Below are 16,356 nucleotides of genomic sequence, written 5' to 3' on the forward strand. Positions count from 1 at the left end.
CTTAATATGAATACTGAAAACACTGAACATTTCAACAAAGCCAAAATATATTTCAATCGATTTTCCAAAACTATTGTTCACCTAATTCTAGCTCTCCTTAATCCATCTTGCTCACATAAATGGGTAGCCTTCGATACATTTTGAATGTGTTTTTCAGATGGTAAAAAACTCGTGACATCTACAACTTCTGCACTTCAAAATGTTTTGAATTACACAACGAAAAATAAAATGGGAACACACATGTATCTAATCTAATTATATTTTTTCCTGTTATATCAAGACATAATTTTGTTAGGAGTTGATTCAACTTTTAACATTTTTATTAATCATCATTTCCATAAATACACATCTTTGGGATTTTCTAATGCATTTTTTTACCTTTTCCTGAATGTATTTCAAGTTCACATTAAAATTTCCCCCCCAGTGGTGAGTTAGAATGACAACATATTACATGTTCCTTCGGGATATTTAAACATAATTAATTACAAATTTCAATGTCAGCATTTAATGGTCAGAGACTTATTACAAAGCCAAAGGTATACTTTTGGAAATTGTCAGAGGTCTCCCAAAAATGTAACTCAGCATAGCATGTGCATAAATAAATAGGGATTTGTGATTTATTATACTTGCCAGGCCAGAATACCCACACACGAGTGATAATTACCACATACCATTTTTAATCCATTAATTAAATTAATTATAGTTCAAGGAGCAATTAAGAATAAGTTATAAGCATCATATGTAAATACTTTACTCCTTATGGTGCAAATATCTACAGTTTTAATATTAATGTACAAATCAACTTTCTTGATTAAGGTTTTCCTCTGAAATTATGGCCATGAAAACACCCTTGCTATTGATAATGGCAAGCAATACTTTTATCCATTAGCTTCTAGTTGGACCAGTCGGACTATCAAATCAAACAAATGTCAAAACAATACATGTAACACTAAAACTACTTCTGCTAAAGTCACCAAGCTATTACTAAGAGCATGCCATGCAGATGTAAAAATGCTTTCCAAGAGAGGACAACAACCATAATATCTAAATCTAATTGGATAATATTAATGAAGGCAATCCCATTCAAAATATTAAGAAAAATACATCCTTTTAAGTTCATTTTTATATCAAATGCGCAATCAATAGGGATTCACCTGGTTCCTCATTTGCTGTTTAAAACTCTCTGTAAATTCATGTATTTACTCTTTTCCATTAACATTTTTCAACATTCATACATGTTAAACATTTAGCAAAGTTCAAACCAAAGGGAAAATTTTAATAGAGGCACAGAACTTACAGCAATCAAGTCTTCTGGGGACACATGTTGTTAACCAAATGATGAAAATCATTACTAGCACACAGGCATGCAAGGAAGGGAAGGGCAACTTACCAAGCCATCCACAGCCAATTTTTTTGCACTCTTCTGCGTAGGTGCTGATTCATGAGATGCAGTTGATTCCCTACAAAGTACAAAAAAATAAGAAAATTAGAAAGAATTTTACAGGGTAAACTCAAAGCATAAAATGGTTAACCACCAATGCCACCACTCAGTATAATTTATTTTTGTTTTGGGACAAAGGGCCTTGAATATTCATAATAATGACCATATTAAGCTTGATTTTAGGGTGTGGCTAAGATTCATCAACAAATAACCACTTGGACCAATGGACCATATTGTTTGGTAGTAGGGTGTGGTAAAGATTAATCGAAAATTAAATAAGAGAATAGAATTCCTATACAAAGTGAAAATGCTTGAAATATCTATCCAAAACTAGCCAAAATTTTCAATGCAACATTGAAAAAATGGCAAGCCTAACAACTCTTTTAGAGTTTACAGTCTAAACTCAAGGTGATGAAAATTTAACATATGATGCATTTTCTTAAAATAAAGTTATACATTTACTTTCAGTTTCCACTGTTGCCAATGATAGATTTGTAAGATAAACAGACAAATACAATTTTTTTTAGCGTTTAATACTCATGAGCATAGGGTATCATGTATCATCTTGAAACTATACCCGTGTATCAATGATTCACGTTTATAAATCCTGTCAAATTCAGTTAACAGGGGCCGCCAGTAAGCAATATAAATTGGTTCCATGAAGACTATTTTCATGAGAATGATTACAAAACAAGGATAAAGTCATGAAACGAGCATTTTTATTTAGAGGATTTCATTTCAGATTCTGTTCTTAAATCAGATGATAAGAATGCTTATATCAGTTTTTCTGTTGAGAAATAGTCATGAGCGTTGCACCCTGAATGTACTTCTATATTTAAAAAAAAACTAATATAATAATAATAATTTCTGGGGGACTTTAGTTGGACAGTAAAAAATTTATCATTACCTAAGTACTTAAATCTACTAAAAACATATTTAGATTCATACCAGCCAGCATATTTTCAATCAACCTATTATTCAAAAGTTCAATTCTCTCTCTATATTAAACAGTTCTGAAATCTCATAGGAGATAAAATCACATGAGATTTTCAAGCTGAAAATTTTGAAAAAAACATAATTAAGTAAAAAACATGCTACCTAGCATTTTTTTAAATTTCATATTCCTTGGATTGTCTCTGATAATGGAACATTCCACATTGAATTACATCAATACCAACTTTCTCCAAGGTATCCCAAATAAGTTATTTTGATGCAATTGAGGGGCACTGGAAATACTTTTCTAAGCAGGCCTGTCATTATGGTAAGAATGACACGCATAATTACATTCATCTACAGGTATTGTACGTACAGCCAAGGTATTAAAGCAGCACATTCACTACACTCACTTCATGATGGAAACAGATGTACACATGGTTTCCAAAACTCGGGACTCTGCTCCCAGGCTGCGACGAGGTGGTGCCAACCTGGTTACCATCTCCCCTCCAACTGACTCACCAATGGACGAGGGAGGGCTTCCATGCAAGGGCACTGGGGGAAGGGGTGAGGACAGGGGAGAGGAGGAGGGGGAAGAGCAGGGCAAGGGTGAGGGGGCATCCCCAGACAAGTGGGCCACCATCTCCCTCAGCCTTGTGCACTCCTGGCTATAAGCCTCGCCAGCTCGCCTCAATGCTTCCTTCTCCCTCTCTTTCTCAGCCAGCACTCGTCTAAGAGCCTCATTGAATACCACCTGCAATGAGATTAAGAAAAAATGTAACAGAATGAAAAACTTAAACTATTACAATCCTCTCACTTGATAATAAGATAAAACCAGTCTTCAGTCTTTGGGGATAAATTTTAAGGGAGTACCAAAATTTGCTCCAGAGGGTCATAACTGGTGACAGATCATGGGTTTATGGTTATGACGTGGTAACTCCCAAAATCCCAATCATCCCAATGGAAGCTGCAGCACGAGCCAAGACCCAAAAAAGTTTGGTCGAATGTGAAAGTTTTGCTTACAGTTTTCTTCGATTGCAGGGGCGTGATGCATCATGAGTTATTGCCACAGGGTAGAACAGTAAATACGGAATATTACCTGCAAGTTATGCACAATTTCCGCGAAGCAATCCACCACAAATGCCTGGATTTGTGGAAGAATAAAAATTGGTTTTTGCACCATGACAACATCCCTGCTCACACATTGTTACTTGTGCGGAAATATTTGGCCAAAAACAACACACTAATGATGCCGCAGCCACCGTATTCCACAGATCTGGCCCCCAGTGACTTTTTCTTGTTCCCGAAACTGAAGAGGCCCATGAAAGGATGACGCTACCCTACACTACGATTGATGAGATAAAGACTGCACCAAAGGAAGAGCTGAACAAGATCACAAAAAATTATTTTTTCTAGTGCTTTGAGGATTGAAAAAAACTTTGGCACAAGTTTATAATATCCAATGGGGATTACTTTGAAGGGGACAAAATAGATATTCATAAATGAATAAATAATCTTTGAAAAAACACAAAATTCGTGATAATTTTTGAACAAACCTCATACTTTACACTATTATGCCCTTTATTTGTTCAAAATATTTTTAAAGTAGGCTGAGATAGAGCCTAAAAAGTAAGTGCTTGCATATTCAAAATTAAATGGCATGAAAAATTCCAGCCGGCAGGACTGTTAGTGCAAATTTAAATTCCAGCATTTAAAGGCTAAAGCACAAAGAAATTCAGTGTACGAGACCGTGGTACCTTAATTGGAAACAAAAAAAATTGACAAGAAATCAAAGGATCTAGAACCCCTAATTTCTGGCCCAGGCAAGAGAAATGATTTTTACTTTCTAATTATTTTTATCATATATTATTATTTTATTAATACATAGTCCTATGTTATTTTAATTATTTTATGTGGAATTCCTGCATTTAAATTCACATTAGTGGTTAACTCCATTAAAGTAACTGTCCCCACATCTCCTGCACTTCTTTGAAATAGTCATTACTTTGCGAGTAGCTCATGGCTAATGCCTCCAGCCCCAACCCAATAGAAAGGCCTTTCCCATTACCCTGCACACATTAGTTGGGGAAAAGGGAAAAAAAGCAGAAAAAGAGGTATCAGGTGTGCCATAATAAAGGTATAAGTAGGGTTATAGTTTTTATATGCCCGAACTGTGAGGGAGAACCAGGCCTTTGCCACCGCTGTTTTTTTAAGACTATCACATTCATTTGCGATTGTTTTAATTTTCCCTTTTTAAGTTTAAAATATTTTATGATAAACTATTTAAAATAAACATTGATTTTTTTGAAGTATTATTTTTTGAATTTGTACTTAAGAAATGGTATTATCATTATATTTAAAAAAATATTAATGAGTATGATGAAGGGGCTTCAAAGTTTCATGCAAACATAGGAATTTTAGCCACAAAATTTCTATTGCAATATAGCATTTGCCTTGATCGATGACTTCACTTCTTACCAGCAGATGCTTGCTTCAACGTTAAAGAAATGTTATAACAAAAAGCTTAACATTAAAAAAAACTCAACTACGGAGCGAGCTCAACATAAAAACGTTTGCAAAAAAATTGCATTCAAAGCTATAGTTGTACATTTGATACCAATAATAATTAATGATGATACGTCAACAGTAAATAGTGGTGCATCCAACAAGAGAAAATTTATCAGCCGGAGCATTAAACATCAATCGTTGATCCGATCACAGTTCTTGGTCCACTTGTTGAAATTGTTGGTCTGGATATTGGGAATGCTGCTCCACTCTTCATCATTCACAATGGTGATGCAATTTTTGAAGCCTCGACACCACTGTCTAATCTTTCCTTTACTCATTACTGTAAGCCCATAAAGTAGGCATAACTCCTGACGAATATGGGTAGCTGATGACCCCTCTGCACACAAAAATCAAATCACAGCATGCACTTTGCAACTGCCAGGAGCAACAATTTCTGTGGACATTGTTAACTGCATTCACCGACAGGCAAATAACTACTGAATCAAAACAATAACTTCAGTAGCTTAAGAAACAATCAAAAGACAGTGCTGCATGCATACAACTTTGTTTTGACCCATCAATATTTAAATATAAGAAAACGGGCCTTACTTTTAAAATATCTTATTACACATTTGCAATATATAGATATTTCATCATATCAGCAACCATCATACATCATATTCATCCTTATACATTAAACAGTTAAGTTTCACAGGCCAATTTAGTTTTCTTAACAAAAAAATTATAATACCTGTAAGTCATAAAAATGGATACGCGGAAAGTACCTGATAAGAAGCTTCCCACCGTACTCTCTCTTCTGAAACAGCAGAGGCAATTGCAGCTGCCACATATGGGACATGGTGAATCTGGCCAGTTAAAGGTGGGGATGAGGAACTGTAAGCCTCTCCTGAATGCTGTTCTCCTCGCTGCCCAGATAGAAGGAAAATCATAAAAATAAAATCAAAAGTGACTAGCATCACAATTTAAGGGAGACTTCACAATACACAGAGATGTAGTCACTACATTTCCTTTGGCAATATTACCTTCTAATGCATTCAATCAATGTCATATTCAAGAGACCTTCACATTATTTCTAATGGGCATTTTGGAGCTTAAAATTTTTACTTTTGAAAACATCAATGAATATAAATTAAATGTATAATGAGCTGCTAACATTTATACATTTTCTAGAAAGCCATTGTAATATGAACAATATTTGGTACTAATGTGAGAATATTTGAACTTCATTAAAAGCTTGCAAATATTGTCTGTTTACTACCTAAAAATTTCAAAGACATATGATGAAGAATACAAAAGATTTGCACATTCAGTTATTTTTTTAAATCCATATTTTGTTCTATGCCAGGAAATAGACTCTAACTAGAACTCTCTAGAACTCTAGAACTAGACTCTAGAACTCATCAAACACAAAGGTTTAATTGCACTTTAATCATGATTTATAAAATTCAAATGCATAAGAATATTTATGATTAGCCCATTACCTCTCCTCTTTCAAGGCTTCCATCACTGGGAGAGCGTTCCATTGAAGTACATGAAGCTACAAGACGAAATCGAACTCTCATACGCTCCTCTGCTTCCTTAACGGCTCTTCGCATGTCTAACTCAGCACTTGATAACCGTTTTTCTTTATCACTCAGTGCCTAGAATTAGAAATTCACAAAGGTAAACATATTAGGATAAAATAAGAAAAATAGCTGTTTCATATGAACTAAGTAAATGATTGCAGTACAGCAATTCAATTAAGTACGAGAGGTGAAATGTTGAAAAAGAATGACATTCTCCCAATAACTTAAATTTTAGAGCGTGTTAACTTTCCGATAAACATTATCTGGCTTTTGGTAGACAACAGAAAAATTCAAGGTGGTCAGTACTGAACAAAGAAAGAAGTCTAACTAAAAAAGATGAGTTAAATTGAGTTACCATTTTCATGCAGTTTTCATTGCAATAATGTTGCCTGAAATATGAGTAAAAAAACAAAACATACATAGTAAAAGAAGGAAAATTCCTTTATAAAGCTTTGGAAATGTATTACTGTAATTATGTTAATATTATTATGATTCATGTATTAAATTATGTTAATATTATTATGATTCTCAAAGGTGAAATATTCATAAAATATCTTCTCACATAACACTGCCACGAATGTCTCTCTGTGTAAGGGGAGAATCAACGAACTACTTAGAATCAATCCATTAAACAAGAGTTTTTCGATTGTTTTCTATCAATACACTAAATAGGCTAGTGCATTATTTTGCTAAGAAACTATGAGAAAATCAATTCCACTTGTTTTTTTCTTATTTCAAAATGATTCAAACTCTTATCTTTTGGGAACATTAAATTTTCATTCATTTACACTCTGATACTGACCATTTTCAAAGCACTCTAATGGTAGAAATGCTCTGTTTATCCTCAAGATTTTTACTTTTCCTTATAAATGTTGAATATTTTTCTGTTTTATGAACTGCACCTATCGTTCTACTTTTCATTTAATTTTACTTGACTTCACAAATCTAAAACTACAGTAAATTCTCAATTATCTGTGCTAATGGATGCACAATGAAGCATGGTTAATGGAGAAACATGGATAACCAATATATGTGGAAAATATGGACATGATGTAAATGGATACAAACAGAAATTCCCTTTTTCATTGTGTGTGATGGATTCAAGTTTTTTTCCGCAATGATAGCAATTATTCCCAATTTTCAGCCATATTTATAAGGGTGGAATTATAGATTTACAAGAACAAAGGACTGACATAAAGTGAATAGCAGAATAAATTTTCTCACGTAGCATGGAAAAAACAAATGGCTGGCGTAGGATGAGTTTTACTTAAGGATCACTGATGCGGATTCATATTTTTCATTTTGATACAGATTAAAATAATGCAGTGCACATGGCTATGACTTATTTGTTGCTTAGTAAAGCTTTGTACTTGCTTGCCTTCTGGGGGAATACAGAATTCTCAAGGCTAATGAATGCGAGGGAAATGATAATTAGAAAGTACATATCGTACAAAAATGTTTAAATTAACACATTGATTACTATTGATTAATTTTAATTTTGTGAAATTAAAAACTTTTAAGAAAGCTGAGGTATTTCAAACTTGTATTTTTTTGGAAGTATATCTAATTTTCACAGCTTTTATTATCTTTTTGATTGTAATTTTATTAAAATTTCAAAGTATTGGGAAAAGAATAGCATGGATAATCTGCAAAATGGATAATCAAGAGCTTATTGTTTATTACCGAAAATTAATATCACATAATGTGGGATGATGCAATAACTCTGAGTCCAATGATTGGTATTGCATCTGACAGATCTGAGCAATCTGATACAAATACAAACCAAAGAAGAACAAATATATATATTGCTAGCAGTGAGCACCTATATTCACTTTAAATGCTTTTTGCATACACTGTACTATGTTGCTGCGTAGATTTTCTGTACTGTACTATGTTCATCATACACTGTACTATGATTAAGTACCCAGAAAAAGGGTATAAAACATTGAGTTCCATTTGAAAAATCATTTATATGCTGGAGAAAAATTTCACTAATCAAAATTGAGCTAAATGAGGTATGACTGTACATTACCTGACTGTACAAAACATAACAGAAATACGAGGGTCATCCGGAAAGTAGTACCCGTTCGTGCCGCATGAAGTGCTGACGACGCGAGTAGCCGCTGGACGAGGTCAGATAGCTTCAGTGGCTTGTCTGCCTTCTCTGAGCCAAGTTGCGTGACGCTAGCATTGCCTGTGTTGTTTCTGTGATTGTTTACAATGTTTAAAAAAATTGAGAACGCCGCCAGTTGTGAAGTGAGGGCAGTGATTAAATTCCTCAATGCAAGAAACGTTCGCCCATGTGATATTCATCGCCAATTAAAGGAGGTGTATGGAGACAATGTAATGGACGAGTCGTCTGTTCGGCGGTGGTGTCGCAACTTCAACATGGGGAGGGGGAACACACACGACGATGAGCGTTCGGAGAGACCGTCTGTCATTACAGACCAACTGGTGAGCTCAGTTGACGAATTCGTGAGGAACGATCGGCGCGTCACAATCGATGACATCTGTGAGCATTTTCCCAATGTTTCTCGAACAATTGTTCATGAAATTGTTAAACACCATCTGCATTATGCAAAAATTTGTGCAAGATGGGTCCCTCGCGTATCTCAATGAGCTGGCGGCGAAGGACTATGCAGCAGGAATACAGAAACTTGTCACACGTTATGACAAATGCCTTAATTTGCTTGGAGATTATGTTGAGAAGTAGTTTAAAGTATCCTCTTTCAAATAAAATTTTTTATGTTTGTTAATATTTACTTTTGTGTCTTTATTTCACGAACGGGTACTACTTTCCGGATGACCCTCGTATAATCGAGAGGGGGAAAATCTGATTCACGAAAAAAAAGAAAAAGGAATAACTGAGGCAAACTGGTAGAGAATCAGTTTTTGAAATAATCTCAACTAACTCAACATCAATGTAAAAGCACAGAATTAGATTCACCTGAATAAATTAGACAAATGTGCAAGATGAAAGAAAGGAAGATTGTCATTAATCTGAAACTCTTAACCACTTTAATATAAAAACATTGAAATGGATGCAAAGTGTTGGAAAATGCCAGCAAGAGATGTACACCTAATGTTGAGGAGTCACTGGAAAGAATTTCAATTTTGACATGGGTGAATGCTGCTGGCATGTTTAACTGTGAACTTCTGATTAACCGAAAAATGAAACCCCCAATGACTGAGTGGCATCCAATTTTTACCCATTTATTTACCGACCAATGTGCATGGATAATATGAATTATCCCCTTTGATTAAGGGTTTAATTATCACTTCATACTCCAAGACAAAGTATTGAATATCAGCATTTATTGAGGTTAAAAGATGACGATGGTCGACAACACAAATACGGTGACTCTAACCAATGCTTACACAGAAATACATGATTAATGCCCTAAGGAGTTCAAGCAAAAAAAAATGCAAAGAGTCACTGTCCAAATAAATCAATACAATGACTCAGGAAGAATACACATTGAGCAGTGACAAAGATCAAGTCATTCACAACAGGGAAAGGAGAAAGTTTAATAACAAGGGGGCAATCTCATCCAGCAGTGGACCTTGACAGAATTTAACAACTAAGATGTGTATTTCTTTGTTGCATATTCCTACTCACCCACCTTTCTGCCTTATATGAAGTCTTCATCCTAGTTTGTGTTCTTCTTTTGATCATTGACTATTTTACAAGATTCTGAATACATCATTAATACGTCTTTATCATTTCTGCATACATTTGCCTAGCTTTGGTGGAATATCTCTATCATCAGGTGGTGATAATGTTGACCTTTTATGAAACTTAGGACTTCTCGTGTTCAATTAAAATTGTGAAAAAAATTCAAATTTTTCATTTCAATAACTATTTTGAAGTAGCTACAGAAAGTCAGGAGCTCCTAAGCAGGGTAACAACAACCTTTCAGATTGGGTAAAAATGTCCATAGATATGGGAAACAATTCAGCTGCATATTTCACTATTTTACACAATAACATATTATTACCCAATTGTTTATGGCCTGTGTAAGTCAAGGAGTGATTTAGCTTCTTTAACTACCATTATTCCTAGCCCATAAGACACTTTTTTGGTGCCAAAATGTGTTTTGATATTTCTGTGAAAGGACTACATTAAAATATTACCACATAAATCCCAAGGGATTTCACCCCTTTGCCAATACACTTTATTTCTACCGATAACTTGGAGTAAAAGACTTTATGTTCATGTGCTCCTAAATGGCCAAAGCTTGAGGAACATTTTAAGAACCGGATAATGAATCACATGAATAGCAGGATCACTGCTTAAACGAAAATGCTTTCAATTTAAGTAAGAAAATTAGCAATAGGTACGTCTATATCCAATTTTTCTGGAACAATATCATGGTGGAAGTGATTCAAGAAGCGATATGGTCTGTGTATACATACCAGTATGACAAAATTACAGAAACACTGCCACTTGAATATGAAAGAAAGGTTATTAGACCAACTCATAATGACACTGATGGGAAGAATGACATGGACATCGATTTTATGTCTGCTATTACTTACAAAAGTCCTGGCAGAAAGTTAAATGTGTCACTATCATAAATGTCTTTTAAAAACTGTGGAGTAAGCAATGCACTAGATAGATGTGAAGATGACATAATGTATAATGAAAGTGAAAATAACTGCGGAAATGATGGTGAATTTCTGGGATTCTACGATGAATAAAAGTTGATGTGCATGTAGCTGCTAATTTTTTCATGGAAAAATTCAATTTTCTTTTCTCAATCATATTAAGCATTAACATTAAAATACTTTCATCCTGTACTGTGTGATCCAAATATTTTCCATAAATTCTAAGCTGAAAAAACACTATGTTTTATGCACTGATGCGTCTTAAGGTCAGGAAATATGCTATTCATCATTTAAATCTAAATACCCACTTATGGAAATTAGATTATAAATGAAACTCTCGGCAAAGTTTTGGGGGAACCATTGATTATTGCAGGGGATATATGGTAATCTCAACAAAAGTACCTTGAAATCAGATATTATACTTTCAAATATAAAACTGACCTTCTCGAGCCTCTTCACATCCTCCTCCCGCCTGAGGGCTTCCTCCCCGGCTCTCTGCTCAACAATATTCAGTCCTTTTCCCAACTCTGTCATTGCCTCCTTCAAAGACCACCAACTCACAGCCTCACTAGGCCCACCCTCTTCCTCAAGGCTCATTCCCTGATTTGGATCAACCTGTGCCCTGAGCATTGTTAGCTCCCTTCTGAGATCAGCCAGGGCACCAGACACCTCTGTCCTCCACCTTTCCCTTTCATTCTGCAGGCGTTCCAGCTCAGAACGCAATGAGCCTAGGTTCTCCTGTGCAATAAAACAGTTATTTTTAGTGAGTACCTCATGCCCATCACTTACTAATATTCCATGAAAAGAGCAAATATATAAATCCATAAAAACAGAAAAAATGAAAATGCAGGCCAATATCAATGTAATATTTATCAAATTTAAAATGTAGACTGTGATTTAATAGTCAAGCTTTTTCACCTAAAATTATAAATTTAGCATGCAATAAAACCTGGACGCATAACAATTCTAGAGAACATTAAATAAAGCCTATTTGCCAGGACAGCGGAAAAAAAACTATGCATTGGTCAATGAAGAGAATGTTCCATTAGGAATTATATTTGAAAGTTCAAATTAGAATTGATAATGTTTTGGATCAGATTATAAAATATGGATAATTTCTCCAAGATATATTCATTGAAAGTAATAGAATATTATATTATAATTTTAATACCATCCTATTAGTACATGCATTATTAGCCATTTCATTAATAATTTCCATTTAAAGACATCTCTTTTAATTAATAATTCCAAACCTAAACAGTTCTGAGTTTATGTTAATACATACATACATGAAATTTATTTTCATTACATCCATAATGACATGAATTCAAAAAAACACCAGAGTCACTTAGCTTGTATCCTTGACAAATTTTTGGCATGAGACTGTGATCCAAATGTTTATAAAACTCAAAACATTATTTAATGAAAACTGAATTTTAATTGCATGAAAAATGTTTACAAAAGATGCAAGAAAATCCACACAGAATATAAGACAACAAAACAGTGAAAAATGAACTAAATCATGTGCTTTCTCGTCATTAAGCCTAAGCCAACATAAGAATTGAAAGATTTTACTCAAAATACTCGGGATTTAAAGCATAAAAATTTAAATTGTCTTGCATTTTATCAGCATCAAATAGCAGAACTTCTAACCTTTATATTTTTTTTATGGCAGTGACACAATTGATACAGTGCTTTAATCATCAGAAGTAAAGAAGCTTCTTTCTATTATGAACAGATCAACGCACATGCAGAATTTTAATACAAACACAATGTGGTAAACTTATAATCTTATATAAATCACACAGAATTCCAGAAATATTACATTAAACCAATTTTCAGAATATTTGGAGATTACAAGCAATTTTCCTTGAGTATTAAAATAATGGAAATTATTTCTATACATATTCTCTGCCAATTTTTTTTATGTTTATACATATAATTGTGTTTTATGGTAAAATTGTTTTAGGAGGAAAAATTCAGAACTGGTCATGTACTAACATGCAAACAAGCACATTATAAATTAGCCTTTGTTGCACAATGCATTACTCCATGTTATCTAAGATTTTTTGAGCGTGAAAATGGCATTCTGGTGTTTTCAACTATTGTAAATGCAAGTGCTGATTGGAGCATATTTCACAGGTATCAAAATTAGTCAAATATTTTCATGTTTTAAAAGATGCACTTATATTTGCTTAAAAGTGCATAATTGCATAACAGTTAAAAAGTCTGCTGAGTACTCAGATGTTAAATTCTAACCAGGTTTTACTTAATAGAAAACTACATTGTCCTCTGCACTAGTTTCAGCGAGGAGATATTTCCTGTACTTATTCAATACTATTTAATTTAGTTTTCTTAGGTATCAATTAGACGAGTTCAAATTTAATCTGGTGGTGAAGAAGATACAAGTAATTAGAGACTTGTTGGATACTTCATTTGTTATAGTTTTTGTTCACATATGAGTAAAAGAAAAAACAATATTGTGCAGTTCTCATTAATTAAATAAAAATCTGAAATATGCTTCAAATTTGTGGTGATAAGGTCAAGGAAATGCATGTAACAGAATGCCTGCACATAAGAAGTTTCCAAATATGTATGATATGTTATAGCAAAACTGGTAAAGCAATTTTAATCCAAAAAGTTAATGAAGAGTTATAAAATAAGCATTCCTCATACTACAGAATGTCATGCATAATAAATAAAATGTACAAGAAAAATAAAATTACAGAATCACCTATTAAATCCTATCAACAAGACCTATTAACTGCAGATAGATCTTTGGTCCTTTGCAAATACACCTTAATTATAAGCCCATAGAGAGATTGAAGATATAGGCAATTTAATGATTTAGCATGGCATTTATATTGGAACCAGTGCAACAGAGACTGTTGGAAAATTATAAACAGAAATGGCCAGAAGCAAGTTGCTGGAAGTAGAAAATGCCAATGAATGTGATCAACTGTGATTAGAAGACAAATATTTAAAATGGTGCTCAGGTCTCTCTCCTGTTAGAAAGTATTTTCTTGAATTGCTCTAATCATCATCCAGAATTTCTGTCTTCAGAGATAAAAGCTCTGGATTCAATTCAACTTTCATAGTTCGTGTAAAAATATTTTAATTGGCAAATACTCCTTGCCCCTTTATTTCTATGTTATTATTATACTATCTATATTGCTGGTGGGATAGCCAAGTAAATAGTGAGTTCATTTACTGGTCGAAGGATGCTAGGTTAAAAATGTTTGATGCTTTTGGGCACCCACAAGTAAATTGAAGCTGCATGATATTCTGGGTACTATAAACTGCCCAAAAATCAATTAAAAGCATTATTCAAGTATTATTTTATAGATCCTTTTGGCCGAAGATGGACTGTAGATCATCAAACTTCTACATCAGGATTCTGGAGTCCCTTCAATTGAAATGAGATCCCAATTTTAACATAAATTATCAACATATGAACAATCAAGGTGTAGTTAACACCTTGACAATGGAAGTTTTTAACCACAGTTTTCCATAACACTATGTTTGCGGGTCTTTTAATTCAGTTTTTCATTAACAAATTAACCAAAGTCAACTGCAGTTCCAAATCTGTACTATTTTTAAAAATGTTTAAAAAATATGTGAGCCTACACTATATGTGGAAAAAACACAATCACATTCCATAAAAGAACATTATTGGAATAAAGAAATTATTAAAGCAAATAGACAAGTCAGAACAGGGAATAGTATAGCAAGGACTAGTTAATATAGGCTTAAACCTACAAAAAATGATCAAAATTTCAACATTCTTCACTCTTCTTAGGTTTTCCTTTGGTGAAACTGTGTAATTTTAGTTTACTGATAGCAGTACTTTAAAAAATAATCTATGTCTGAAAAGTTTCCACTCACAATTTACACAGCCCGAATTTCCATCGGTGGCATATGTGAAATTAAGGAGAGAAGGAAGAACAAAATACTACCATATAAGAAGCAGATGCTGTTAAAAATGTGTAGGCAAAAAGCTATTTGATATTACTGAAGAAATCATATTAAATAATGCATGTAAAATTGAATACAAGAAATCATAGCATTGGGTGCTGACTACATTGAAAAATATAGAAAATATGCAGAACCAAAACCTACAAGGACTGGAACTCCAAAGAAATATCAAATACATATAAGCTCTTCAGTAAAATTTGAATTAAATATCCAAAAAATTAATATACATGGCTCCAATGAATTTATTAATACCAATTAATTAATCATTGACAATAAAGGGGATATCAATTATTTTTAATACATCAATTAAAGAAATAATTATGAATAATCGAAATTGTTACACTGGCCATGTATTTTAGCTTATATAGCCAAGAAATGTAGAACCAGAATACTCCTTACCAAAGACTGGTTTCACACCAATGGCTCAAACAATCTGCATGAATTTTCATAATCACACAAGTAAACTGACAGATTGATTTATAATAATCATTCAAATTCATTTGGAACCAGTTTGCAAAATCTGATAACATGAAATGACCTTAACTTTACCACCAAAAAAAACAAATCAATCCGAAGGTTCGCTTGACATATGAGAGTAAATATGTAATGCAAAGACATGGCAAAGTCATCAGTGTTCTTCTGGAAAAAAAGTGTACCTAGTCATTACAAAAGCAACCAAGACATTTAATTTTGGTCTCAAATGTTCACAAATGCTCTTAATAGGCCGAGCACCCCCCTGGGGCGCATACCTGGAGGAGACCAATCAAGTTGAGCCTCCCCCCATGGGACTCCACCAAGCTTGTCTCGATGGCAAATGTGGCAGCTGGTTTCCAGTCACCCAGAGCAGCGAGGGAAGGTTGAGTGGCCCCAGGAGTCAGGGGCATGGTAATGGGACTGGATGGGAGGGACTCGTCGATGTAAAAATCAGTGGACACAAACTCAGGGGAGGATGGTGAGGATTGGAGAGGAGGGGCATGACTATGATGGTCTGGATGATGGCTCATGGGGGATATACTCGGTGGTCCCTCCTGGACCCCTGATGGACCACCACCACCCAACATGGCCACCTGTGCGGGGGATCCCCTTGTATGTTGTTGCCCCCCCTCAAGAGACCTCTCTCCACCAACCTCCGCTGCATCCAGCTCTGCCCCTGTGCACTCTCCTTCCCTGAGGACTGTCCCTGCCCCTATGCCCTGGCCTTCCGACTCCCCTTCAGCAGATGGGCTGCGACCAACCTTCTCAAACTCCTCTGTGTCGGTTTCAGACTCGAATCCACTGCAAATTTTAAAGCAATAGATGAAAATT

General features: G+C 34.4%; 1 protein-coding gene across 2 annotated transcripts in view; it reads right to left on the reverse strand.

Annotated features, from left to right (window-relative positions):
• Nucleotides 1-16,356, reverse strand: part of LOC139695995 (RB1-inducible coiled-coil protein 1-like) — a 56,734-nt gene that overhangs the window by 14,643 nt on the left and 25,735 nt on the right. For both annotated transcript variants that reach the window (XM_071594605.1, XM_071594606.1), the window contains exons 13-18: nt 16,179-16,326; nt 11,518-11,814; nt 6,385-6,543; nt 5,668-5,808; nt 2,788-3,128; nt 1,391-1,460 (exon numbers count right to left, since the gene is read on the reverse strand). In XM_071594605.1, the coding sequence (XP_071450706.1) occupies nt 1,391-1,460; nt 2,788-3,128; nt 5,668-5,808; nt 6,385-6,543; nt 11,518-11,814; nt 16,179-16,326 (1,156 nt within the window). The remainder of the gene's footprint in view (nt 1-1,390; nt 1,461-2,787; nt 3,129-5,667; nt 5,809-6,384; nt 6,544-11,517; nt 11,815-16,178; nt 16,327-16,356) is intronic.

Source organism: Hetaerina americana, unplaced genomic scaffold (genome assembly GCF_022747635.1).
Source record: "Hetaerina americana unplaced genomic scaffold, ioHetAmer1.1.p SCAF_65, whole genome shotgun sequence".
NCBI lineage: Eukaryota > Metazoa > Arthropoda > Insecta > Odonata > Calopterygidae > Hetaerina > Hetaerina americana.